The sequence below is a fragment of the Pleurodeles waltl genome, chromosome 11, assembly GCF_031143425.1.
Source record: "Pleurodeles waltl isolate 20211129_DDA chromosome 11, aPleWal1.hap1.20221129, whole genome shotgun sequence".
In the NCBI taxonomy this organism is placed as follows: domain Eukaryota; kingdom Metazoa; phylum Chordata; class Amphibia; order Caudata; family Salamandridae; genus Pleurodeles; species Pleurodeles waltl.
In genome coordinates, this window is record NC_090450.1 from 423,624,425 (window position 1) to 423,649,742 (window position 25,318).

Genomic DNA, 25,318 nt, shown 5'->3' on the forward strand with positions numbered 1-25,318 from the left:
TATACATAGGTAGTGACCTATGTATAGTGCACGCGTGTAATGGTGTCCCCGCACTCACAAAGTCCGGGGAATTTGCCCTAAACTATGAGGGGGCACCTTGGCTAGTGCTAGGGTGCCCCCACACTAAGTAACTTGGCACCCAACCTTCACCAGGTGAAGGTTAGACATACAGGTGACTTATAAGTTACTTAGGTGCAGTGGTAAAGGGCTGTGAAATAACGTGGACGTTATTTCACGCAGGCTGCAGTGGCAGGCCTGTGTAAGAATTGTCAGAGCTCCCTATGGGTGGCAAAAGAAATGCTGCAGCCCATAGGGATCTCCTGGAACTCCAATACCCTGGGGTACCTCAGTACCATATACAAGGGAATTATATGGGTGTACTAGTATGCCAATGTGAATTGGTAAATTTAGTCACTAGCCTGCAGTGACAAATTTGGAAAGCAGAGAGAGAATAAACACTGAGGTTCTGGTTAGCAGAGCCTCGGTGATACAGTTAGGCACCACACAGGGAACACATACAGGGCACATACTATGAGCACTGGGGCCCTGCCTGGCAGGGTCCCAGTGGCACAAGGACTAAAACAACATACATACAGTGAAATATGGGGGTAACATGCCAGGCAAGATGGTACTTTCCTACAATAGTGCAGACAGATGCCTCTGAACATGGGATAGGAGCAGTCCTGTCCCGAATATATGATGATGGCCTTGACCAACCTGTTGCTTTTATTAGCAGGAGGTTACTCCCCAGGGAGCAGCGTTTTAGTGCCATTGAGAGGGAGGCCTTTGCTGTGGTCTGGTCCCTGAAGAAGTTGAGACCATACCTTTTTGGTACTCACTTCATAGTTCAAACTGACCACAGATCTCTCAGATGGCTCATGCAAATGAAAGGAGAAAAACCTAAACTGTTGAGGTGGTCCATATCCCTACAGGGAATGGGCTTTATGGTGGATCACAGACCTGGGACTGCCCATGCCAATGTAGATGGCCTTTCCAGGTTCTTCCACTTCGAAAATGAAGACACTCTTGGGAAAGGTTAGTCACATCCTCTTTCGTTTGGGGAGAGGGGGGGGGGTGGGGGGGTTGTGTGAGGAAATGCCACCTCGGCATGGTTACTCCCTAACTTTGTGCCTTTGCTGATGCTAAGTTATGATTTGAAAGTGTGCTGGGACCCTGCTAACCAGGCCCCAGCACCAGTGTTCTTTCCCTAAACTGTACTTTTGTCTCCACAATTGGCACAGCCTTGGCAGACAGATAAGTCCCTTGTAAATGGTAACCCTGGTACCAAGGGCCCTGTGGCCAGGTAAGGTCTATAAGGGCTGCAGCATGTATTATGCCACCCTTGGGACCCCTCATACTGCACATGCACACTGCCTGTCAGCTTGTGTGTGCTGCTGGGGAGAAAATGACTAAGTCAACATGGCACTCCCCTCAGAGTGCCATGCCCACAACCCACTGCCTGTGGAATAGGTAAGTCACCCCTCTAGCAGGCCTTACAGCCCTAAGGCAGGGTGCACTATACCACAGGCGAGGACATATGTGCATGAGCACTATGCCCCTACAGTGTCTAAGCAAAATCTTAGACATTGTAAGTGCAGGGTAGCCATAAAGAGTATATGGTCTGGGAGTTTGTCAAACACGAATCTTAGAGATGCCCCCTGTATACCAGTCCAACTACTAGTGCTAGGCTGACCAGTTTCTGCCAGCCTGCCACATCCAGACAGGTTTCTGGCCACATGGGGTGAGTGCCTTTGTCACACTGGCCAGGAACAAAGCCTGTACTGGGCAGAGGTGCTTCATACCTCCCTCTTCAGGAGCTGTATCACCTGGCAGTGAGCCTCAAAGGCTCAAGCCTGGTGTTACAGCACCCCAGGGCACTCCAGCTATTGGAGATGCCTGCCCCTCCGGACACAGCCCCCACTTTTGGCAGCAAGTCCAGAGGAGATAATGAGAAAAACAAGGAGGAGTTACCCTCCAGTCAGGACAGCCCCTAAGGTGTCCTGAGCTGAGGTGACCCCTGCCTTAGGAAATCCTCCATCTTGTTTTGGAGGATTCCCCTCAATAGGATTTGGAATGTGCCCCCATCCCCACAGGGAGAAGGCACAAAGAGGGTGTAGCCACCCTCAATGACAGTAGCCATTGGCTACTGCCCCCTGACTTAAACACACCCCTAAATCGTATATTTAGGGGCGACCCTGAACCCAGGAAGACAGATTCCTGCAACCTAAAACACGAAGGACTGCTGACCTGAAAGCCCCGCAGAGATGACGGAGATGACAACTGACTTGGCCCCATCCCTACCGGCCTGTCTCCAGACTCACAACCTGCACAGCGGCGGGACCAGCAACCTCCGAGGTTGATGGTCCTGCACCTAAAGAACCAAGAAACTCCAGTGGACAGCGGCTCTGTCCAAAACTGCAACAAAGAAACCATCTTTAAAAAGACTCCAGCTTCACCCCGGAAGTGAGAGTCTTCACAATCTGCACCCGATGCCCCCGGCTCGTGTCCAGAAGAACCAACACCACAGACAGGAACCCTAGACGAATCCCACGACGTGGACACCCTGAGACGACCTCCCTGCACCCCCACAGCGAAGCCTGCAGAGAGGATCCAGAGGCTCCCCGTGACCGAGACTGCCCGGTAAGAAAGGAACCGGACGCCTGGAAGAAACACTGCACCCGCAGCCCCCAGGCCCGAGAGGAACTAACTACTGGTGCAGGAGCGACCAGCAGGCGGCCCTCATCCTAGCCCAGTCAGTGGCTGGCCCAAGAAGCCCCCTGTGCCCTGCCTGCATCGCCAGAGTGACCCCCGGGTCTCTCCACTGATTCTTACCTGAATCCTGACACCTACTTTGCACACTGCATTCAGCCGCCCCTCTGCCGCTGAGGGAGTATTCTGTGTGCCTGTTTGTGACCCCTCCCTCCAGTGCTCTACAAAACCCCCCTTGTCTGCTCCCCGAGGACACAGGTACTTACCTGCTAGGAGACTGGAACCGGAGCACCCCTGTTCTCCATAGGCGCCTATGCTTTTTGGGCCCTACTTTGACCTCTACACCTGACCAGCCCAGTGTTACTGGTGCCTGGAGTTTGGGGTTGACTCGAACCCCCAACAGTGGGCTGCCTATGCCCAGGATACTGAACTTGTAAGTGCTTTATTTACCTTTGAAACTAACCAATATTTACCTCCCCCTTGAACTGTTGATTTTTGCAGTGTCCACTTTTGAAATAGCTATTTGCCATTTTAGCCAAAACTGTGTAGATTACGGTTTTAATTCAAATTTCCATACTTACCTGTGTCAAGTACCTTACAATTTATGTACTTACCTAAATTCTGAATTTTGTGGTTCTAAAATAAATTAAGAAAAGAATACTCTTCTATATAAAAACCGATTGGCCTGGAGTTAAGTCTGAGTGTGTGTTCCCATTTATTGCCTGTGTGTACAACAAATGCTTAACACTACCCTCTGATAAGCCTACTGCACGACCACACTACCACAAAAAAGAGTATTAGTATTATCTAATTTTGCCACTATCAACCTCTAAGGGGAACCCTTGGACTTTGTGCACACTATCTCTCACTTTGAGATAGTAGATACAGAGCCAACTTCCTACAGATATGAATAGAAAATAGAAAACATATTAGCATGCATTGATAACTTAGACAACTAGGACACTATTTTCTCAAATGAGACTGCTTGTTCCAAGAGAAGAAAAACATTTGTGAGCAATATATTCGTAGGTCATAGATAAAATTTTACATCTACAAATTTGAAACCTAAGGCCTTTAAGCTGTTTCTTTACGAACTGTCCTAAAGGAATTTTCCCAAGTCCTATTCAGTTTCTTATGGAGCAGTTGTAAAAACGTTATACTCCCTGCAGCAGAATGAAACGGACTCATCCTTAAGTTATTACTGCTGGTCTAGAAGAGCGGATATTATTGGTTAGAAAATCATGTTTTAGCAATTTTCTTCTTTCCAGACCAAGAGCTGGACAGATGCAAAAGGCGTTTAGCAATGATTCCTGATTGTAGCTGCATAAGCAGCAATTTTGGTCGATATGTTGATCTTTCCAGGATGGACGATCTTCTTTGGTGTCTAAGAATCCCATACGATAAAGCAGGAATTGATGTGTAATTTGAACAGGAAAGTGCTCAGCTAGATAGCCCTGTGGGGACAAAGTTGAATATGACCCCAAGACTGCCCAAGCATGCCATCTTTTTGCCAAGATGGCTTTATCTGTAATGAGCGAGAGGGAGCTAACAGCGATGTTGATTAATCTGTTAAATTCAGACTGCCGCATGCTGCATTTCCATACTTTTTCCATTCCCAGGCTAATAATAACCTGATTTAGATAGCTTACCCAAGTTCCTTTCCTGTTAGAGTTGTTGCGCCTGCACTTCTTGCCAGCCGGAGTACAGTATGGAGGTATTCTCTGCCGCCCGTAGCCTCCATGATGCTTTAAGGCACCCTGACGCTGGAAACTTTGATTTTTTTTAAGCCCATCTCCAATCTAACCTGGGCCAGGGAGGCACTTTTCAGGATTTTAAAAATGGCCTTATATGCTTTAACTGGAATATTGTTTAATGCACGAATCTCCCAGCCCTTCAATACTTCGGTCCCATAAGAAATGGCTGGAAGCAACTGTGCCGACATGATTTTTTAAACAGTAGGACCAATTTGTACAATCCAGCTTCTTCTTAAGCATCTTAAAACTATATGTTAATGAGTTGGTCTTTGCCTTGATCGACAATAGTTGGTGCTTCCATTTCAGGCGTGGCTCGAGTTAGACTCCTAAATATTTATACGACTGCACCATCTCCACTTTTTTCGCTCCCAGGTACCAACTGAATGGTTTATAGTTTGCCCCAAGGAACCTCATCAGTTTAGTTTTGCCCAGATGTATTTCTAGGCCTTGCTGGGCCATAAAAATGTTAAGCGCTGATAAACTCCGTTGCAGACCTTGTGGAGTATGACTCAGTAGGTCAATCTCATCTGCGTATTGTAGGTGCTCAATTTTCTCCAGACTTAACGCCGGGGGAAGACTGTTTACCTGTGCTAATGTGCCAGCAAGATCTGCCAGGTATAGGTTAAAGAGAATTGGAGCCAGAACACATCCTTGCTTTAGGCCAGATGTTGTGGGTATTCTATTTGTAAATCTTGAACCAACTCCGATTTTAATCTGGACCCAGCTGTCAGTGTAAACATCTATAATGGCCCTCGGAAGGTTATACGGGATACCTCATTTGGTCAGCTTGGACCACAAACTGTAGTTTTATATGTTTTTCTGCCAAGACATGTAAAGGACATGTCCTTCCTGTGTCATATGTTGCACCCTTCCTTTAGGGCTCTGAAGGTCTGCAAGAGGGGTCATTTACACACATTGTAGGAAAATGCCACTGTTGGCATGGTCATTCCCCACTTTTTGCCTAGTGTTAATGACAGCTTTGATTGGAAATGTGCTGGGAGTCTGCTAACCAGGCCCAGCACCAGTTTTCTTTCCCTAAAACTGTACCTTTGATACAACAATTGACATAGCTCTGGCACACAGTTAAGTCCCTTGTAAAAGGTACCTCTGGTACCAAGGACCCTGTGGCCAGGGAAGGTCCCTAAGGGCTGCAGCATGTATTATGCCACCCTCAGGGACCCATCACTCAGTACATGCACACTGCTTTGCAGCTAGTGTGTGCTAGTGGGGAGAAACTAAAGTCTACATGGCACTCCCCTCAGAGTGGGAACAGGGTCAAGACTGATTTGCATATGGCTGGGTCCAAACTTGAATGGCATGGGCAGCAAAAAAACTGAGGATTTAAGACCAGATCACTGTACTGGGGGTGAATGTTTGACAATGTTCAGCATTCCGTCCATCACTTGTTGTTTTTACTCCCCTCAGAGTGCCATGCCCAAAAACAACTGCCTGAGGCATAGGTAAGTCACCCCTCTAGCAGGCCTTACAGCCCTAAGGCAAGGCAGGGTGCACTATACCACAGGTGAGGGCATAGCTGCATGAGTACTATGCCCCCACAGTGTCTAAGACAATTCTTAGACATTGTAAGTGCAGGGTAGCCATACTGAGTATATGGTCTGAGAGTTTGTCATTACGAACTCCACAGCACCATAATGGCTACAATGAATACTGGGAAGTTTGTTATCAAACTTCTCAGCACAATAAACCCACACTGATGCCAGTGTGGGATTTATTGAAAAATGCACACAGAAGGCATCTTGGAGATTCCCCCTGTATATGTGAGCCCAACTAGTAGTGCAGGTATGACCAATCAGTGCCAGCCTGCCACTTCCAGACGAGTTTCTGACCACATGGGGTGAGTGCCTTTGTGCACTCCGTGGTCAGAAACAAAGCCTGCCCTGGATGGAGGTGCTTCACACCTCCCCCTGCAGGAACTGTACCACCTGGCGGTGAGCCTCGAAGGCACAAGCCTGGTGTTACAGTGCCCCAGGGCACTCCAGCTAGTGAAGATGCCCCTGCCCCCCCCCCCCCCCAACAATTAGGAGTCACCCTCTCAGCCAGGACCACCCCTAAGGTGTCCAGAGTTGAAGTGACCCCCTCCTTGAGAAATCTTCTGTCTTGCTTTTGATGATTAGGACCAATAGGAATAGGGCTGTGCCCCTTCCCTAGAGGGAGTGGGCACAAGGAGGGTGTAGCCACCCTCAGGGACAGTAGTCATTGGCAACTGTCCTATGACCCTAACACACCCCTAAATTTGGAATTTAGGGGCACCCTGAATCCAGCTCTTCAGATTCCCGACGACCTCAAGAAAGAAAGTGGACTGCTGAGCTGAAAATCCTGCAGAGTAGAGGAGACTATCACTGACTCGGCCCCAGCCCTACCTGCCCGATTCCTGCTTCGAAAATAAGCAACGCGTTCTACAGGACCAACAACCCCTGAAAAGCCTCTAGGGGACTGTCTGCATCACCGAGGACCAAGAAACTCCTGTGGACAGCGGACCTGTCTAAAAAGAAGACAAAGAAACCATCTTTAAAGGGACTCTCACCTCACTCCAGAAGCGTGAGTCCAACTACTCTACACCCGACGCCCCACCCCGTGTCCAGAGAAACCAACTAGCCAGAGAGGATCCCCTCTCTACACCACCATGATGACGCCTGCAGAGGGAATACCGAGGACCCCCCTGACGGTGACTGCCCGTGTCAAAGATATCCATCACTTGGAGAAGCACTGCACCCGCAGCCCCCATGCCCGAGAGAAACCGACCACTGGTGCAGCAATTACCAGCAGGAGGCCCTCACCCTTCCCCAGTCGGCGGCTTGCCCGAGAGGCCTCCCTCTGCCCTGCCTGCAATGCCTAAGTGACCCCCAGGTCCCTCATTAGAGTTCAATTGAGAACCCAACGCCCTGATGGCACACTGCACCCGGCCACCCCCATGCTGCTGAAGATATGGTTTTTGTGCCTGCTTGGGGCCCCTTCAGTACTCCTCCAAACCCCCCTGGGTCTGCCCTCCGACAACACGGGTACTTACCTGCAAGTAGACCGGAACACCGCCTGTCTCCATAGGGGCCACGTTATTTTGGCTCCTATTTGACCTCTGCACCTAACCGTCCCTGTGTTGCTGGTGCTGGGATTTTGGGGTTATCTTGAACCTCTAACATGGGCTACCTATGCCCAGTAGATTGAACCCGTAATTTTGTTACTTACCTCAAAAACTGTACTTTACTTGCCTCCCCCAGGAACTGTTGAAAATTGCAGTGTCCACTTTTAAAATAGCTTTTTGCCATTTTAAAGAAAACTGTGTACATTGGTGATTCCATTCAAAGTTCAAAGTATTACTGTGTAAAGTACCTTTCATTTAATGTACTTACCTGCTAAATGAATTTGTGGTTCTAGAAATAAATCAACAAAAGAATATTGGGTGGGAGTTTGTCATTACAAAGCCCACAGCTCCATAATGGCTTCACTGAAGTCTGGGAAGTTTGTTATCAAACTTATCAGAACAATAAACCCACACTAATGCCAGTGTTGGATTTATTGAAAAATGCACCCAGAGGGCATCTTAGAGATGCCCCCTGCGTTTTAGTGAAACTTCTAGTGCAGGTCTGACCGGTCTGTGCCAGCCTGCCACTTCGTCGAGTTTCTGACCACATGGGGTGAGAGCCTTTGTGCTCTTCGTGGCCGGAAACAAAGCGTGCACTGGGTGGAGGTGCTTCACACCTCCCCCTGCAGGAACTGTAACACCTGGCGGTGAGCCTCAAATGCTCAAGTCTCCTTTTACAGTGCCCCAGGGCACTCCAGGTAGTGGAGATGCCTGCCCCCTGTACAAAGCCCCACTTTTGGCAGCAAGACCAGCGAGGAAATTAGGGAAAACAAGGAGGAGTGACCACTTCAGCTGAGACCACCCCTAAAGTGTACAGAGTTGAAGTGACCCCCTCTCCTTGCAAAATCCTCCAACTTGGTTTGGAGGACAAGAACCAATAGGATTAGGTCCATGTCCCCCTCCCCAATGGGAGTGGGCACCGGAAGGGTGTAGTCACGCTGAGGGACAGTAGCCATTGGCTAATGCTCTCTGACACCTGTAACGCCCCTAAATCCAAGATTTAAGGGCTCTTCTGAACCTAGCTCGTCAGATTCCTGGTGTCCTCAAGAAGGAGAAAGAAGGACTGCTCTTGACCCCCAGCAGAGAAGACAACAACTGACTTCACCCCAGCCCTACAGGCCTGTCTGTAGCTTCTGAAACTCTGCAACCAAAAGGCAGCACAATCTGCAGGACTAGCAACCTCTTTAAAGCCTCAAGAGGACTGCATGCACCCAGAGGACCAAGATCTTCTGTGGACAGCAGCCCTATCCAGAAAGAAACACCAGCAAAGGACTCCAAAACCACCCTGAATCCGCGAGTCCTGCCCACTCTGCACTCAACACCCACAGTCGTGTCAAGTTAGCTCCAACCGACTAGAGCTGGTCCCCAGGCAATTTTGACCTAGTGTCCACCCTGGGTTGACCCCTCTTGTCCTACACAACGACGCCTGCAGCCTAAATCTGGAGGATCCCCCTGACCGCGAGAGAACCGGAGAAAGATTCCTGATACCAAAAGGTACCCCTGCACCCGCAGCCCCCTGGCCTTGGGGAATCCAACCTTTGGTGCAGCAACGCCCAGCAGGTGGCTCTCCTCCTTTTCCAGCCTTTTATTTTCCAGAACCAACCCTGTGGACTTTGCCTGCAGCATCTTTGTGAACCCCTAAATGAAAGCATGGGGAGCCCGACACTGTGTACCCGGCTGCCCATGCACCGCTGAGGGTGTGCATTTGGTCCTGACCTGTTCCCCCCCCTCCCCCCCCATGAGCTCCTCTAAACCCCCCAGGTCTGCCCTCTGAAGGCGTGGGTACTTAACTCTTAACTGCAAGCAGGCATGATTCAGAATGACCACAGTCTCCATCGGAGACTGTGTTAAATCAACCTCAACATTGACCTCTGCACCCAGCCTGCCCAGTGTTGCTGATGGTGGGTGTTTCGGGTTAACTTGAACCCCAACCTCTGGACATCCTAACACCCCTAGACTGGAACTGTAAGTCTAGTACTTAACTTGAAACTGTGATAACTTTTCTTCCCCCCCCAAACAAATGTTTTTGAAAATTGCACTGTCAATTTTTAAAACAGATATTTGCTATTTATTAGAAAACCGTAAAACTTGCCAAATCGAAACAAAGTGGTATTGATACATATGTTGGATACTTACTTGCAAATGTACTTACCTGCAACTTGAATCTTGCGGTTCTAGAAATAAAGTAACAAAATATATTTTTGCTGTATAAAAACAATTGGCCTGGAGTTAGTCATTGAGTGTGTGCTTTCTTTATTGCCTGAGTGTACAACAAATCCTTTGCACTACCCTCCGATAAGCCTAACTGCTCAACCACACAACCACAAAAGATAGCATTACTAATATCTACTTCAGCCTCTTAAGCCTCTGGGGTACTCCTGGACTCTGTGCACACTATATCTCATTTTGATGTGGTATATACAGAGTCAGCTTCCTACAGTGTTAATTGTGAAGCTAAAAGAGTTGTTACTCTAATGGGACCTAGATGTGCAAAGAACAAGCCATCACCATGCAATTCCAAGCACTTAGAAAAAGAGCATGCACAACATATAAGACACTGATATTTCTTTACCCAGACAACGGACTGGATTTACAGTTCAACTTGTGAGAATTTGAGGGGAAACAGGAGAATAATATTGCTGTTAAAGAACATGTGGGTCATAAATATAAAACCTAATAAACAAGAGAACAAACCAGGTTACTACCCAGTAACGAGACTGCCTCAGGAACCCAAGAAGAGCTGTCAAAAAGCTATCTAGTCAAGATTTGGAAATGGGTCACAGCCTGAAAGGTAAACAGGGGAATGAAATGTAATGTTAGTCACTAGTGCAAAGAAATATATTTTAGTGTACATATGGCAGTGCCAAATGAAACACTAACTTGTGAAGCTTACCAGCAACTGAGGAGGCACAGGCCCAGACGTAAAAGGCACTCTTCCCCACAACTTCATCAGATCTCCGAGGGGCTGGAAGCTATCATCACATGCCCTTCTTACCAACAAGGACATGGTGAAGTACCCTGCTTGGCACCATTCTGCCATCTCTTGATTACTGAAGGGACCTGCAGTGTCAGAACACAAAATATTACGACTCAATGATTCACCCAAAATGTCCATCATTAGTCTGAGTTTGAAATGTTGCAGTATATACTGCTGCATTCTAACATTGTCCAAATCCTGAGAGTCCACCTCCCTGGAATACCTGTTCAAACACCCTGATATCTTTTAATATTAAATGTAGAAAGCAGGAGAGGCACACCAGAGCATGTAACAAATTATCTTTTTTTAATGCATGCTACAAAAAATGCTTTACAATGCTGGATTCCAAAACAGGTCCAAATGTATAAGTTGATGCATTTGTGTCATCAAAGGCCCAAAAACAGTTAACTTCTACTGCATTCTCTCAACATTAATTTGATATACCGCCAACGCTTTTCGTATCAAACTCAACAGGACTTCCCTCAGGGCCCTAATTGCTGATCTAAAACCAATCTTTGTTGAAGTATAGCATATTGCCCCCAAGTGTCAAAAATAACATTCTATGTACAGACTGCAAAAATTAGGATTCTTCTTTTACTTGTGTTCATACATACAAAAGAGTCTTTAAAAAAATCATACAATCCCCTGCACTAGCAGTTGTAGCTAGGCACTGTTATGATACAATGGAGTTCTGCACACGAGACTTGAACATGATCAACAATTAGGGCCCTGAGAAAGTCCTGTTGCGTTTGGGAGGAAATGTGTTGCCTGTCTATCAAATTAAAGAGGATGCAATAAAGGTTTTCTTTTACCAACTGTCTGTGTGCCTTTGATGATACACTTGGACTTGTGTGAGAATCCATAATGAAAATGTCACTTACCCAGTGTACATCTGTTCGTGGCATCAGTCGCAGTAGATTCGCATGTTCTGCAATAGCTCGCCATCTGGTGTTGGGCCGGAGTGTTACAAGTTGTTTTTCTTCGAAGAAGTCTTTCGAGTCACGGGACCGAGTGACTCCTCCTTTTGTCTCCATTGCGCATGGGCGTCGACTCCATCTTCGATTGTTTTTCCCCGCAGAGGGTGAGGTAGGAGTTGAATTGTAGTAATAGTGCCCATGCAATGGAGTGACTAAGTATGCACCTATTTAAGGTTGAGATGACACATATATAAATAATTGAAGGTAACTTCCAAACTGCTACAGGCTCCCGGGGAGGCGGGTGGGCACATGCGAATCTACTGCGACTGATGCCACGAACAGATGTACACTGGGTAAGTGACATTTTCAGTTCGATGGCATCTGTCGCTGTAGATACGCATGTTCTGCATAGACTAGTAAGCAGTTATTTCCCCAAAAGCGGTGGATCAGCCTGTAGGAGTGGAAGTAGTCTGAAATAATGTTCTTAATACAGCTTGACCTACTGTGGCTTGTTGTGCGGATAACACGTCTACACAGTAGTGCTTGGTGAATGTGTGAGGCGTAGACCATGTGGCTGCCTTACATATTTCTTGCATTGGGATGTTTCCTAGAAAGGCCATGGTAGCACCTTTCTGTCTGGTTGAGTGTGCCCTTGGTGTAATGGGCAGCTGTCGTTTAGCTTTAAGGTAGCAGATTTGGATGCATTTAACTATCCATCTGGCTATACCTTGTTTTGAAATTGGGTTTCCTGCATGAGGTTTTTGAAATGCAATAAAGAGTTGTTTAGTCTTTCTGATGTTCTTTGTTCTGTCAATGTAATACATCAATGCTCTTTTGACATCTAATGTATGTAGTGCCCTTTCAGCTACGGTATCTGGCTGTGGAAAGAACACTGGAAGTTCCACTGTTTGATTTAGATGGAACGGTGAAATAACCTTTGGCAAAAATTTAGGATTGGTCCTTAGGACGACTATTTTTGTGTAGTTGTATAAAAGGTTCCTGTATTGTAAACGCCTGAATCTCGCTTACTCTTCTTAGGGAAGTAATGGCGATGAGAAATGCCACCTTCCAGGTTAGGAACTGTATGTCACAGGAGTGCATGGGTTCAAAAGGTGGACCCATAAGTCTAGTTAGGACAACATTTAGGTTCCATGAAGGAACAGGTAGTGTTCTTGGTGGTATAATTCTCCTAAGGCCCTCCATGAATGCTTTAATGACTGGTATCCTATATAGGGAAGTTGAATAGGTAGTCTGCAGGTATGCAGATATTGCTGCAAGGTGTATTTTAATGGAAGAGAAAGCTAGGTTAGATTTTTGTAAGTGAAGCAAGTAACCCACTACATGTTCTGGAGTTGTGTGTAATGGTTGTATTTGATTAATATGGCAGTAGCAAACAAACCTCTTCCATTTACTTGCATAACAGTGCCTGGTGGATGGCCTTCTGGCTTGTTTTATGACTTCCATACATTCTTGGGTAAGTTGTAAGTGCCCGAATTCTAGGATTTCAGGAGCCAGATTGCTAGATTCAGCGATGCTGGATCTGGGTGTCTGATCTTTTGGTTGTGCTGTGTCAACAGATCTGGCCTGTTGGGCAATTTGATGCAGGGTACCACTGATAGGTCTAGCAGCGTTGTGTACCAGGGTTGCCTTGCCCAAGTTGGTGCTATCAATATGAGTTTGAGTTTGCTTTGACTGAGTTTGTTTACCAGGTAAGGAAGGAGAGGGAGAGGAGGAAAAGCGTAAGCAAATATCCCTGACCAGTTCATCCATAGGGCATTGCCTTGGGATTGTTTGTGTGGGTATCTGGATGCGAAGTTTTGGCATTTTGCGTTCTCCCTTGTCGCAAACAAGTCTATCTGAGGTGTTCCCCAGAGTTTGAAATAAGTGTTCAGAATTTGGGGGTGAATTTCCCATTCGTGGACTTGTTGATGATCTCGAGAGAGATTGTCTGCGAGTTGATTTTGGATCCCTGGTATAAACTGTGCTATTAGGCGAATTTGGTTGTGAATTGCCCAATGCCAAATTTTTTGTGCTAGCAGGCTTAACTGCGTGGAGTGAGTCCCCCCCTGCTTGTTTAGATAATACATTGTTGTCATGTTGTCTGTTTTGACGAGAAGTATTTGTGAACTATTATTGGTTGGAAGGCTTTTAGTGCTTGAAAAACTGCTAGAAGTTCTAGGTGATTGATATGCAGTTTTGTTTGATGTACGTTCCATTGTCCTTGTATGCTGTGTTGATCGAGGTGTGCTCCCCACCCTGTCATGGAAGCATCTGTTGTTATTACGTATTGTGGCACTGGGTCTTGGAAAGGCCGCCCCTTGTTTAAATTTATGTTGTTCCACCACAGAAGCGAGAGGTAAGTTTGGCGGTCTATTAACACCAGATCTAGAAGGTGACCCTGTGCTTGAGACCACTGTGATGCTAGGCATTGTTGTAAGGGCCTCATGTGCAGTCTTGCGTTTGGGACAATGGCTATGCATGAAGACATCATGCCTAGGAGTTGTAATACCATCTTTGCCTGTATCTTTTGTGTTGGATACATGCGTTGTATGATGGTGTTGAAATTTAGAATTCTTTGTGGACTTGGAGTGGCTACTCCCTTTGATGTGTCTATTATGGCTCCTAGGTATTGTTGTACCTTGCGCGGCAGAATGTTGGATTTTGTAAAGTTGACGGTGAACCCGAGTTTGAAGAGGGTTTGTATGATCTGATTTGTGTGATTTGAGCACTGTATGAACGAATGGGCCTTGATTAGCCAGTCGTCCAAATATGGGAACACATGTATTTGCTGCCTTCTTATGTGTGCAGCGACTACCGCTAGACATTTGGTAAAGACTCTTGGTGCGGTTGTTAATCCGAAAGGCAGTACCTTGAATTGGTAATGTATTCCTTTGAATACAAACCTTAGGTATTTCCTGTGCGATGGGTGTATTGGTATATGGAAATAAGCATCCTTGAGGTCTAAAGTTGCCATGTAGTCGTGTAGTTTTAGCAATGGCAATACTTCTTGTAGTGTGACCATGTGGAAGTGGTCTGATTTGATGAAAGTGTTCACTACTCTGAGGTCTAGGATTGGTCTCAGTGTTTTGTCCTTCTTTGGTATCAGAAAGTACAGTGAGTAAACTCCTGTGTTTATTTGTGTGTTTGGCACTAATTCGATTGCATTCTTTTGCAATAGTGCCTGCACTTCTATCTCCAGGAGATTGGAATGGTGTGTTGTTAAATTTTGTGCTTTTGGTGGTATGTTTGGAGGGAATTGTAGAAATTCTATGCAATAACCATGTTGGATAATTGCTAGAACCCAAGTGTCTGTAGTGATTTTCTCCCATGCTTTGTAATAATGACCTATTCTTCCCCCCACTGGTGTTGTGTGGAGGGGGTGAGTGACATGTGAGTCACTGTTTAGTAGTAGGGGTTTTGGGGCTTTGAAATCTTCCTCTATTTCTAGGGAATTGCCCTCCTCTATATTGTCCCCGAAAACCTCCTCTATACTGTCCCTGGTAACTGGACGGTGTGGCTTGTGAGGTGCTGGCTTGTGTGCTTTGACCCCGAAACCCCCCTCGAAAGGGCGTTTTACGGAATGTACTGTAATTCCCTCTGCGGGGAGTAGAGTGCGCCCATGGCTTTGGCAGTGTCCGTATCTTTTTTGAGTTTCTCAATCGCTGTGTCCACTTCTGGACCGAACAGTTCTTTTTCATTAAAAGGCATATTGAGAACTGCTTGTTGAATCTCTGGTTTAAATCCAGACGTTCGGAGCCATGCATGCCTTCTGATAGTTACAGATGTATTAATTGTCCGTGCAGCTGTATCTGCAGCGTCCATGGAGGAGCGTATCTGGTTGTTGGAGATGGTCTGTCCCTCCTCAACCACTTGTTTTGCCCTATTTTGTAAGTCCTTGGGCAGATGTTCAATGAGATGTTGCATCTCGTCCCAGTGGGCTCTGTCATAGCGCGCAAGTAGTGCCTGGGAGTTCGCGATGCGCCACTGGTTTGCAGCTTGTGCTGCGACTCTTTTACCAGCTGCATCGAACTTGCGGCTTTCTTTATCTGGGGGTGGTGCATCTCCAGATGTGTGAGAGTTGGCCCTTTTCCTAGCTGCTCCTACAACGACAGAGTCTGGTGGCAGCTGTGTAGTGATGAAAACCGGGTCCGTAGGAGGCGGCTTATACTTTTTTTCCCCCCTTGGTGTGATTGCCCTACTTTTGACCGGCTCCTTAAAGATGTCTTTTGCGTGCCGGAGCATACCAGGGAGCATAGGCAGGCTTTGGTATGAGCTGTGGGTGGAGGAGAGTGTATTGAATAAGAAATCATCCTCGACCTGTTCTGAGTGGAGGCTTACGTGGTGAAATTGTGCTGCTCTAGCCACCACTTGAGAGTACGCGGTGCTGTCTTCTGGTGGAGATGGCTTTGTAGGGTATGCCTCCGGACTGTTATCTGACACTGGGGCGTCGTATAGGTCCCATGCGTCCTGATCTTGGTCACCCTGGCTCATGGTGGTGTGAGCTGGGGAGTGTGATGGAGTTTGTGCTGGTGAAACGTTAATCACGGGCGGAGGAGAGGGTGGTGGTGTAACTCTTTTCACCACTTTTGGTTGTGGTGTTTGTTCCGTCTGGAACTCCAACCTTCTCTTTCTCCTAATGGGGGGAAGGGTGCTTATTTTTCCTGTCCCCTGCTGAATGAAGATACGCTTTTGCGTATGGTCCACATCAGTTGCTTGTAGCTCTTCCTCAAACCTATGCTTCTGCATTTGGGAGGTTAGCGAGTGCTCTTCTGTATAAGAGCCTGAAGCTGGGTCGCTTGCAGTTGGTTTCGGCATCGAAACTTTGTCTGCGTGTTTTTTCGGCTCCGAGGTGACTTTTTTCCTTTTCGGGGCCGAAACCTCTCGGCGTCGATCTGTTTCGGTGCCGCTGTCTCGGCGTCGAGCCTTGTCCACACCGGCATCTCGGTGTCGAGGCTTGTCTCCAGCACTTTCTCGGTCCCGAGAAGGCTGCGTGCCGGTGTCTCGACCGGAGTCGGACGATCTCGGCACTGTTTGGGCCTTATTCGGTGCCGACGGTCGGTCACCGAATTTATGGGTCGAGCCATGGCCTGGTGGCAGTGGCGTCCCCTGGGCCTTGTAAATGTTCCTCTGAGTGGATTTCGACGTCTTACTCACGGTTTGTGTATCGTCGAATCCTTCGGAGTCTGAGTCTTGGATCGAGAAGGTACCTTCCTCTTCCTGTTCCTCGAACTCCCGTTGGGCTGTCGGTGCGGACGCCATCTGAAGTCTTCTGGCTCGACGGTCTCGGAGTGTTTTTCGGGACCGGAACGCACGACAGGCCTCGCAGGTGTCTTCGCTGTGCTCAGGTGACAGGCACAGGTTGCAGACCAAGTGTTGGTCTGTGTAGGGGTATTTATTGTGGCATTTGGGGCAGAAACGGAACGGGGTCCGTTCCATCGGCGTTCTTCAGCACGCGGTCGGGCCGACCAGGCCCCGACGGAGGATTGAAAAACTACCCCGAAGGGCACCGGAGCTCTTCGATCTTCGATGCGGTGTGGAATCTAAGTACGCCGATCCCGAACGCAACAATACCGACGAAAATCTTCCGAAATTAGCTAATTTTCCGTTCCGAAACTCGGAGCGACAGGAACACGTCCGAACCCGATGGCGGAAAAAAAACAATCGAAGATGGAGTCGACGCCCATGCGCAATGGAGACAAAAGGAGGAGTCACTCGGTCCCGTGACTCGAAAGACTTCTTCGAAGAAAAACAACTTGTAACACTCCGGCCCAACACCAGATGGCGAGCTATTGCAGAACATGCGTATCTACAGCGACAGATGCCATCGAACATTATGTTTTCAGAAAACAAATAAAGGGAAACACAAGGATGTTTAGTTCTCGTCACAATTAAATGTTTTAGGTTCTCTAAGCACTTGAGTCTAAAGAAGGCAAGTAATCAGATGTGAATCTATACTTAATACTTAGGGGCTGGGTGATAAGATTTTATTTCCAGCATGGGTCTGCTATACGGTTACATACATAGGCTGCAGTAGCAGTAAAGGTTCATATGGAAGAGGAAACTGAGAAACGAGCAGTCACTGAATTACTTTATAACTTTAAGCAGAAGATCAACTAAGGGGCTAATTTAGACCGCATAGAATGGTCTTTACTCTGTCAGGGCAACAGAGTAAAATACTCAGTCACCCTGACGGAGTGCCAGTCCCTTGAATCTAGAGAAGTCTGCCGAACAACAGACATCTCCTCATTGGCAGGAATCACTGTCAAGGTTGTCAATGTATTAAAAGTTTGATGGATGCCTTATTCAATAAGATGGAATCATCAGGCAAACTCTTAACCACTATTTTAATTTTTGAAAACAAAACCCCGAAGCAGGATTTTGTTTTTGAAAATAAACTAATGGTCCCTGCACCACTGGAGTGGTCTATGGCGTGAGGGTGATTTTGCAGCCTTAGCTGCCCCTTACCACCAGGTTTTACCTGTTGGTAATGGACAGTGGAATTTTTTTTTATTTAACCACCCACTCTAAACGGGGGGGGGGGGGGTATGGCGGCGGCGACTGGGCAGTCAAATGGCCAAACCTCCAAACAACCTTACTCCGTTGTACATTCAGAGGAGTCAGCAGCAGAGCTGGAGAAGTCTACGTCTCCATCTCTAAATAAGCCAGGCAGAAATTAATTTTGGTGGAGAGAGTACTCAGTCACATTTGCAAAAGAATACCCTCTCTGCCAAACTAAACCAGGCTCTTTGTTCTTCAAATAGTACCTATGAAGAGTTCTGCAAGAGAGAGAAGAGTAGGAACAAACTGACCGTAACTCTTGCAGTTATAGCACTGGGAACAATGAAATACAAGCACCTATCAAAAAGACTTGCTATGAAACAACCTTCAGATTGTCCAAGGCTCAGAAGCCTGGCCGCTTTAGTTATATTTAAGAAATTAATAAAATGATGCAAGTCGACAAAATCCTCTCTGTGAAGGCTGTTAGATTATTAAAGGCAACTAGAAGGATAGGTGACTGACTTGAAATGGGAAATGATGTCAGCACACTGGGATAGGGCTATGTGGCTCCAGTGATGTCATGTGCTGGCAGGAGCTGACACCACCTACTGGTGCAGTAGAGCTATTGCAAAGTTTCCAGATCCGATCTGGTGCCTGGAGTAACCAAAATGCAAGTAATCTCCCAGGAGCAGCCCTCATCAGAAAGAAAAACAAGTTACTGGACTGTAATTACAGTGCTCCAGCAATTACATCTTTTAAAAACGCACATGCTTGGAATTATTTCCTAGATTCTAGATGGTTATCTTTAGCACAATTAACGTAAGCCCACATTTAGTACTATTGCAGAACAACTTCACTGCTTAAATTCTTTTTGAAGCGATTAATGACTTGGGTGTGTTTAAGCTTAACCTAATAGGAAGGCAACCACAGATTCTTAAATGCAAGTGTGCCAGAAAGCCGCAACAGAAGTGATGATTGCTCATATAAAAATACATAAAATATAGTAATGATAATGAAATACTGATACATTCAAAATGTTTTTTCATCCTGCAGTAGACGTTTGACATATATACCTTGATATGCATTTTAGTCAAGCAAAACACATGTAAATCACTGGAAATCTGAAGTAAGGCTCCCCTGACAGATGTGTTCTCACAGCAATGATTGACTGGACAGTATGCCTCACACTAGGCCAGGTAGTACAGCTACCCACTCTCCCTCACAATTTTATCTCTGACCTACCCTACGTGTTTTTTTTTTACCAGCCGATTAGACAGCCTGGAAGCTCACAAGATGTGCTCCAGCTTACAAGCAGTTTTCTACAAGAAAGGCCTTCTGAAAGGAACACACCCAGGGTGTAGCCCCCAACCATCATGAAGCTACTACCACTTCTTTGTAAAAGGCTATGAGGTGACTGACTAGTGGCAGCAACTGGAGCTAGGAAACATCCTCCTAGAGCCATTGATGAGAAGAGAGCATGCACATCTCCTGTAAAGCCTGTGATGTAGTAAATAACTAGGATCCCTTCATGAATGTTTATGTACTGGAAAATGGGGAAGTGGGAAGAGCAAGGGTGTATTGGGGTTGGTATAGTGAATGTGGGGAAAATGGTGAGTTATTTGGAGTGGATGCGAACATTTGTAGGGGTGGGGGAGACACGGTTTTCTGTGTTTACATCTGTGCGTGCGTTGATGGAGTTCATCTGGGACACCAAGCGTATTGTTTTAGTTGAACAAGATGACTAATTTACAGCTTACACAGTTTCTTTGTCAATGAGGGGTGAGATAGTTTGCCTACTTCCTATGTTAGAACTTTCCTTCTAAAAACTATATTTACCTGGTGGGTGTGAGAGGGACCATGTTTCTTCCACTATTATTACTGGTTTACATTGCAATAGTTGGTTCATACTGCAATATCGATTTTAGTGCACTATCCTCCTTTGGATTAAGGAAGTCGATGGAGTACATTCATCTGGCCATTGCAGTTACCAATACTCCCTGAACCTCCTCTTTGGATGGCTGGGATACCACCTCCACCAGCTAGAGTGCTAGACTGTCATTAGCAATTGCGCATTGTTTTGATGGATGATTATTTGGTTGCATTCTATCCAGCAGCCATTTTGATGTATGGATAACACCTAGTTGTCCGAGGTTATTTCTCCCTAGTTATATCAGTAAATAAACTTTCTCCCCCCTAAGAAAAGTGTCTTCTGATCACAGTAGGGGCATGGGGCCACTGGAATCCAGGTGAGCTAGAAGTAAACAGTTTAACCTAAAGGTTCTGGAGCAGAAGTGGCCTTGATGTTGGGAGTGAGGTGAGGGGGGTGGGGGGGAGAAGAGGGGCATAGTGGAGAAATCTCAACACCAAGATAATCAGGATAGCACTGCAGAGGCATAGTGACTGGTCCACAGAAGAGCTGAACCCACCCAGACACAAACAAGGGGGCTGCCATCAACCGAGCAAAAGCGATGCATGTAAAGACAACTGCAAATTACCTATTCAGAGATTTATCTTAAGTGCTGAATGTTTAGGAATAAGCACTCAACATGCATAGAGGACAGAGGACCTCGATACTGAAAATAATAGCGGCTCCCCAGATTGAATCTACTCTGCCACCGATCAATGAGCCACCTTAAGCCATTTAAGGTATTTCCACTGGAACATAGGTAAAAATCACCAATTAGTGTCAAAAGCAACATAAACCCATGCGAACAAAGGAATAATAAGGCTTTCCCATAAGTACTAACATTCCCGCAAATACCCTATCAAAAACAGTTTAAAGATGGCCTCAGGCAGGGATAAACAAGAGACTAGAAGGAAGATGGGAATGGGAGAGCAGCAACTAGCCTCTAGATGAGTGGGGTTTAGGCTGGAGGGTAAAAGGTTAAAAATGAGTGGGGTCGTTAGATACGGGAATGAAGCCAAGCACACAGGGAGAGAAAAGATCCAGATACTGGATTCCCCCCCCCCCCCCCCCCACTTCAAACTAAAGGGGGACATGAAGCTTGTAGTATAGAAGGAGGGAACTAAGAGGTACAACCGAGCAGGAGAGGCCAAATTCTGTTCCATGGAACAGGTTGTTAGTTGCCAAAAAAGGCACTGAGAGAAGAAAGACGCCATGAATTGCACACATTTATACCAGACTACAGATACAATTAAAGTAATAAACCTTAATGTATGGGGCATTAACAGTTCTGCTAAAAGTTTAGAAGTCCTCTACATGCTACATTATCTTTTCCAATTCCAGTAAAAAGGGAGTGACGTAAATATTATAAAGCTCAACTCCACTTTAAGTAGGCTGAGGCCCAATTTTCTGTATTTTTGCAGAATCAACAACATTTCTGCCTTTGATGCAGATGTTGCCTGTCCTTATCTTTCCAAGAACCACCTGCGAAAGTGTCAAGTCATTTAAATATATAGACAACAAAACACCTGATGCAACCTCAGTCTGGAACAAGTGCCTTGTTATCTCAATTTCAAATCAAATAAGGACACTAGCCAAATCAGTGTAGCCTGAAATGTATTTTTACCTCGCTTGTTTATAAGAACGCCTCTCAGAATAGCATCTTAATGCTCGTTGGTTATACCAGAAATTATTATGGTAAGGTTGGAAATTACATCTTAGGTAAGATATAGTATAAAAGGTCTACTGCTTGACAACTTGCCAAGAGGGGTCCTTCACCCCAGATTATCACGAGCAAGATACTATCAGAGAAGTGCCTACCTGCCACAGATCCTGCTGTATCGCACTTTCTACTAAAACCAGATACCAAGGTCAAGTCTGGGAGGAGCTGATGCAACATTTGCCTTTCACATGGATAACGATCTTCTCGGCCACCGATAATTATGTTTCACTGTAAACAGCAAAGCAGTGTGCTCATTCTCCCTAACAAAATCAAGACACACATTCTACTCTATGTTCTCCTAACATATTGCATGGAAGGAGGTTTTAGGGTGTTAGTTTTCTAGATTAAATTTTAATCAAGGTAGGAAAGTTAATTTTATTCTTGTTGATTTAAACTTGCATTAGTGCGGTCTTATTCATTCTATGTGGTTATTGAAAATGTACTGAGCAACAGGGTGCACCTGTTGAAATAAACACAATTGTTAAAGTGAGGATGTGTATGTGGTACTGAGAAGAATCAAAAAGGTTTGTTCCTAATCACTAGAGTGTCCCAGAATGTCTGTTTAGGGACTGTTAGTAGCCCAAAGCATTGACGCTGCTTTATCTATGTACTGGGTGGGGTTCTGCGGGGCTACAAAAACGTGCCTTTCACATTCAAGCACTGTTACATTGAACTAAGTTGACTCGTGTCACCAGTGGGTGTGAAAGCAAACCTTAATGAGCAGAGTCAGACACAAGTTTAGGCAACAGGAATAGCTAGCCTTCCAACACCTTTAAGGAAGACACTGTAGGGTTTACATTAGACAAAGGGGACAGCCCTCACACTTAAAATCGCCCCTGGAGGTTGTGTATTTCCACTTTCCATGGCGTTTGTTCTAAATGAGGGTAAGAAGAAGCTTCTGAAGAAACCGATTACTCACATTATGCAAAACTTGGACAAAAGTCTTGATGTGGGGAGTGAGGGAGTAATGATGGGCACTATACATGATAGGTCTGCCCAGATAATAGGACAAACTCCATCTCAAGTAAAGGTATGGTCTCAATGCACTGGGAAACATATGACCTATCTTGCACCCAGAATCAAAATATTTTACCTATTTTTCTGCCTCGCATCACACATATGCCAACTGGACCACTTCTTTGGCACTACACAGATTACAAAGAATTCCTGCATCAGGAACAGGTGTCACACCAGATCTTTGTCACAGTCCACATACCTAAACAATACATGTTAAAGGGTGAATGGAGGCTGAGAGACAAAATCATACAAAATGAGCATAACAAGACTGAAGTACTAGATGCAATCACCCAATACCTTAAGGAGAATGACAAGGGGGTAATCAGCATAAGTCCCCTTTTGGTTGATGCACTTAAATCAGTGATAAGTGGATCACTAAATGTACTATCAACAAACTCTAAAAGGAACAGGGGGGAGAACCTAGCAAAGTTAGAGCTACAAGTAAGGGAAATGAATAAGACACACAAAAGGACAAGCTCACCCAAGATGTACTGCAACCTCACAGCACTTCTCCACTTAAAGAACAAGTAACTTACCTTGGGTACCTACATATCTGGTAGAGACATATTCTAGTTGCAGATTCCTTACCTTAGAGTTTCACCCAGGCGCCAGACTGGATCCAGAGACTTTTCTTTGAGCAGTACCCCTCTGCACCATCAGATGGTGTCAGTCGTCTCCACCATGATGACATCACAGTCGTATATAGACACCACCCTGGTGCGCTGACGCCAGTTTCTTTTCACGACTTTCCAAGTCAGCAGCGCAGAGCCATGAAGAACACTGAGAATGGTGTGTTATAACTAGGACCCTTAAAGGGAAACCTTGACCCTAGAAATTAGTTTGCAGAGTGGGGAGGATGGGTGGCTCGGTAAGGACTCTGCAACTAAAATATGTCTATGCCAGATACATCGTTACCCAAGGTAAGTAACTTGTTCATCTCATAGAGACTTCTAGTTGCAGATTCCTTACTTTAGAATAGATACTCGAGCAATACCATCCCCAGTGGTGGGCTGCTACTAAATTGCACCAAAAAGTCCTGCAGAACCAAGTGGCCAAAGTAGCCATCTCTGCAGAACGGACTATTCAGGCAGTCATGTTTAGTGAACGTGTGCAGGGATGCCCATGTTGCTGCTTGGCAGATATCCAGGACTGGGGCTCCGCGTGCTAATGCTGTGGTAGCAGCTGTTGTTCTGGTGGAATGAGCATGCAGACCCTCAGGGGGTTGCTTTTTCACCAAAGCGTAGCACATCTTGATGCACAGAACCACTTATCTCGAGATGGTCCTATTCTGCACCGCCCTTCCTTTCTTCTAACCCACAAAGAGTTGATCGTTCACCCAGAAATCTTTGGTACGATTGAGGGAGAAAGACAACGTTTTTTTTGGATCCAGGCGGTGGAGTCTCTCCTCCTCATGAGAGGGATGAGGGGTGCGTAAAAAGTAGGAAAGGTGACTGATTGACCTACATGAAAAAGTGTTACCACTTTGGGAAGGAAGGAAACCCTGATATGAATCACCACTTTGTCAGGATGGGCAGCTAGCAATGGTGGCATAGAAGAGAGAGCCTGGAGCTCACTAACTCTGCGAGCAGAGTTGATGGCAATCAAGAAGGCAGTTTTAAGAGTCAAGAACTGCAAGGCACAGTTGTGGAGTGGCTCGAAAGGAGCACACATGAGATATGTGAGGACCAAGTACAAATCCCACTGGGGCATTATGAACATAGATATGAGGGAACATGTGGGTGAGTCCTTTAAGAAACCTCCCAACAATTGGAGATTTGAAAAGAGAAGGTTTGTCTGGCAGTCTTAAAAAGGTAAAGATGACAGACCAATAATCGTTGAGGGTCCCCAGAGCAGACCTCTGCTGGGCAAGAGAGAGAATGAAAAGGAGAACCTCCAAGAGAAGTGCAGAAAGGGGATCAACAGATTTGTTGATACATCATGCCACAAATTTGTTCCAACGACAGGCTTATACCGTTTTGGTGGAGGAATGCACTGCTGCCAAGATAACATCAGACTTTGGGCAGAAGGTCAAAAGCTGTCAACTGCCGTCGCTCAATCTCCATGCGAGGAGCCGGAGACTGGTCAGATTTGGGTGAAGGACCGTCCCCTCCTGCTGCAACAGAAGATCCTCCCAAAGGGTTAGTCTGATTGGAGGATCAATGGCCATGCCCAATAGCTCGGGATACCAGACTCTTCGTGCCCAGTCCAGAGCCATAAGGGTTACATGGGCCAGGTCATTCTTGATCTTCTTCAGAACTCTGGGCAGAAGTGGTATTGGCGGGAAGGCGTAAAGGGGGCCTGAGCTCCACTCAAGACAAAAAGCATCGCTGAGTGAGTGCCGCCTTGGAAACTCCAACGCACAAAACAGCAGACATTGTGCATTCTCTGTGAAGGCGAACAGATCTAACCAAGGCTCTCCCCACTGCTGAAAGATTTTGCACCACCTCTGGGATGGAGACGCCATTTGTGATCAAGTATTCATCAATCAATCAATTTATTTATAAAGCGTGCTACTCACCCGTCAGGGTCTCAAGGCGCTGGATGGGGGTGGGGGGAACTATTTGTCGAATAGCCATGTCTTGAGGTGTTTTCTGAAGGCCAGGAGGTCTTGGGTCTGGCGTAGTTGTAGCGGTAGGGAGTTCCAGGTTTTGGCAGCGAGGTAAGAGAAGGATCTTCCTCCGGTGGTGGTGCGGTGAGAATGCGGGGGACGGAGGCGAGGG

At 46.3% G+C, this 25,318-nt stretch overlaps 1 protein-coding gene across 3 annotated transcripts in view; it reads right to left on the reverse strand.

The window, feature by feature from the left end:
- Nucleotides 1–25,318, reverse strand: part of GIGYF2 (GRB10 interacting GYF protein 2) — a 1,376,329-nt gene that overhangs the window by 620,659 nt on the left and 730,352 nt on the right. For all 3 annotated transcript variants that reach the window (XM_069213782.1, XM_069213784.1, XM_069213783.1), the window contains exon 15: nt 10,457–10,623. In XM_069213782.1, the coding sequence (XP_069069883.1) occupies nt 10,457–10,623 (167 nt within the window). The remainder of the gene's footprint in view (nt 1–10,456; nt 10,624–25,318) is intronic.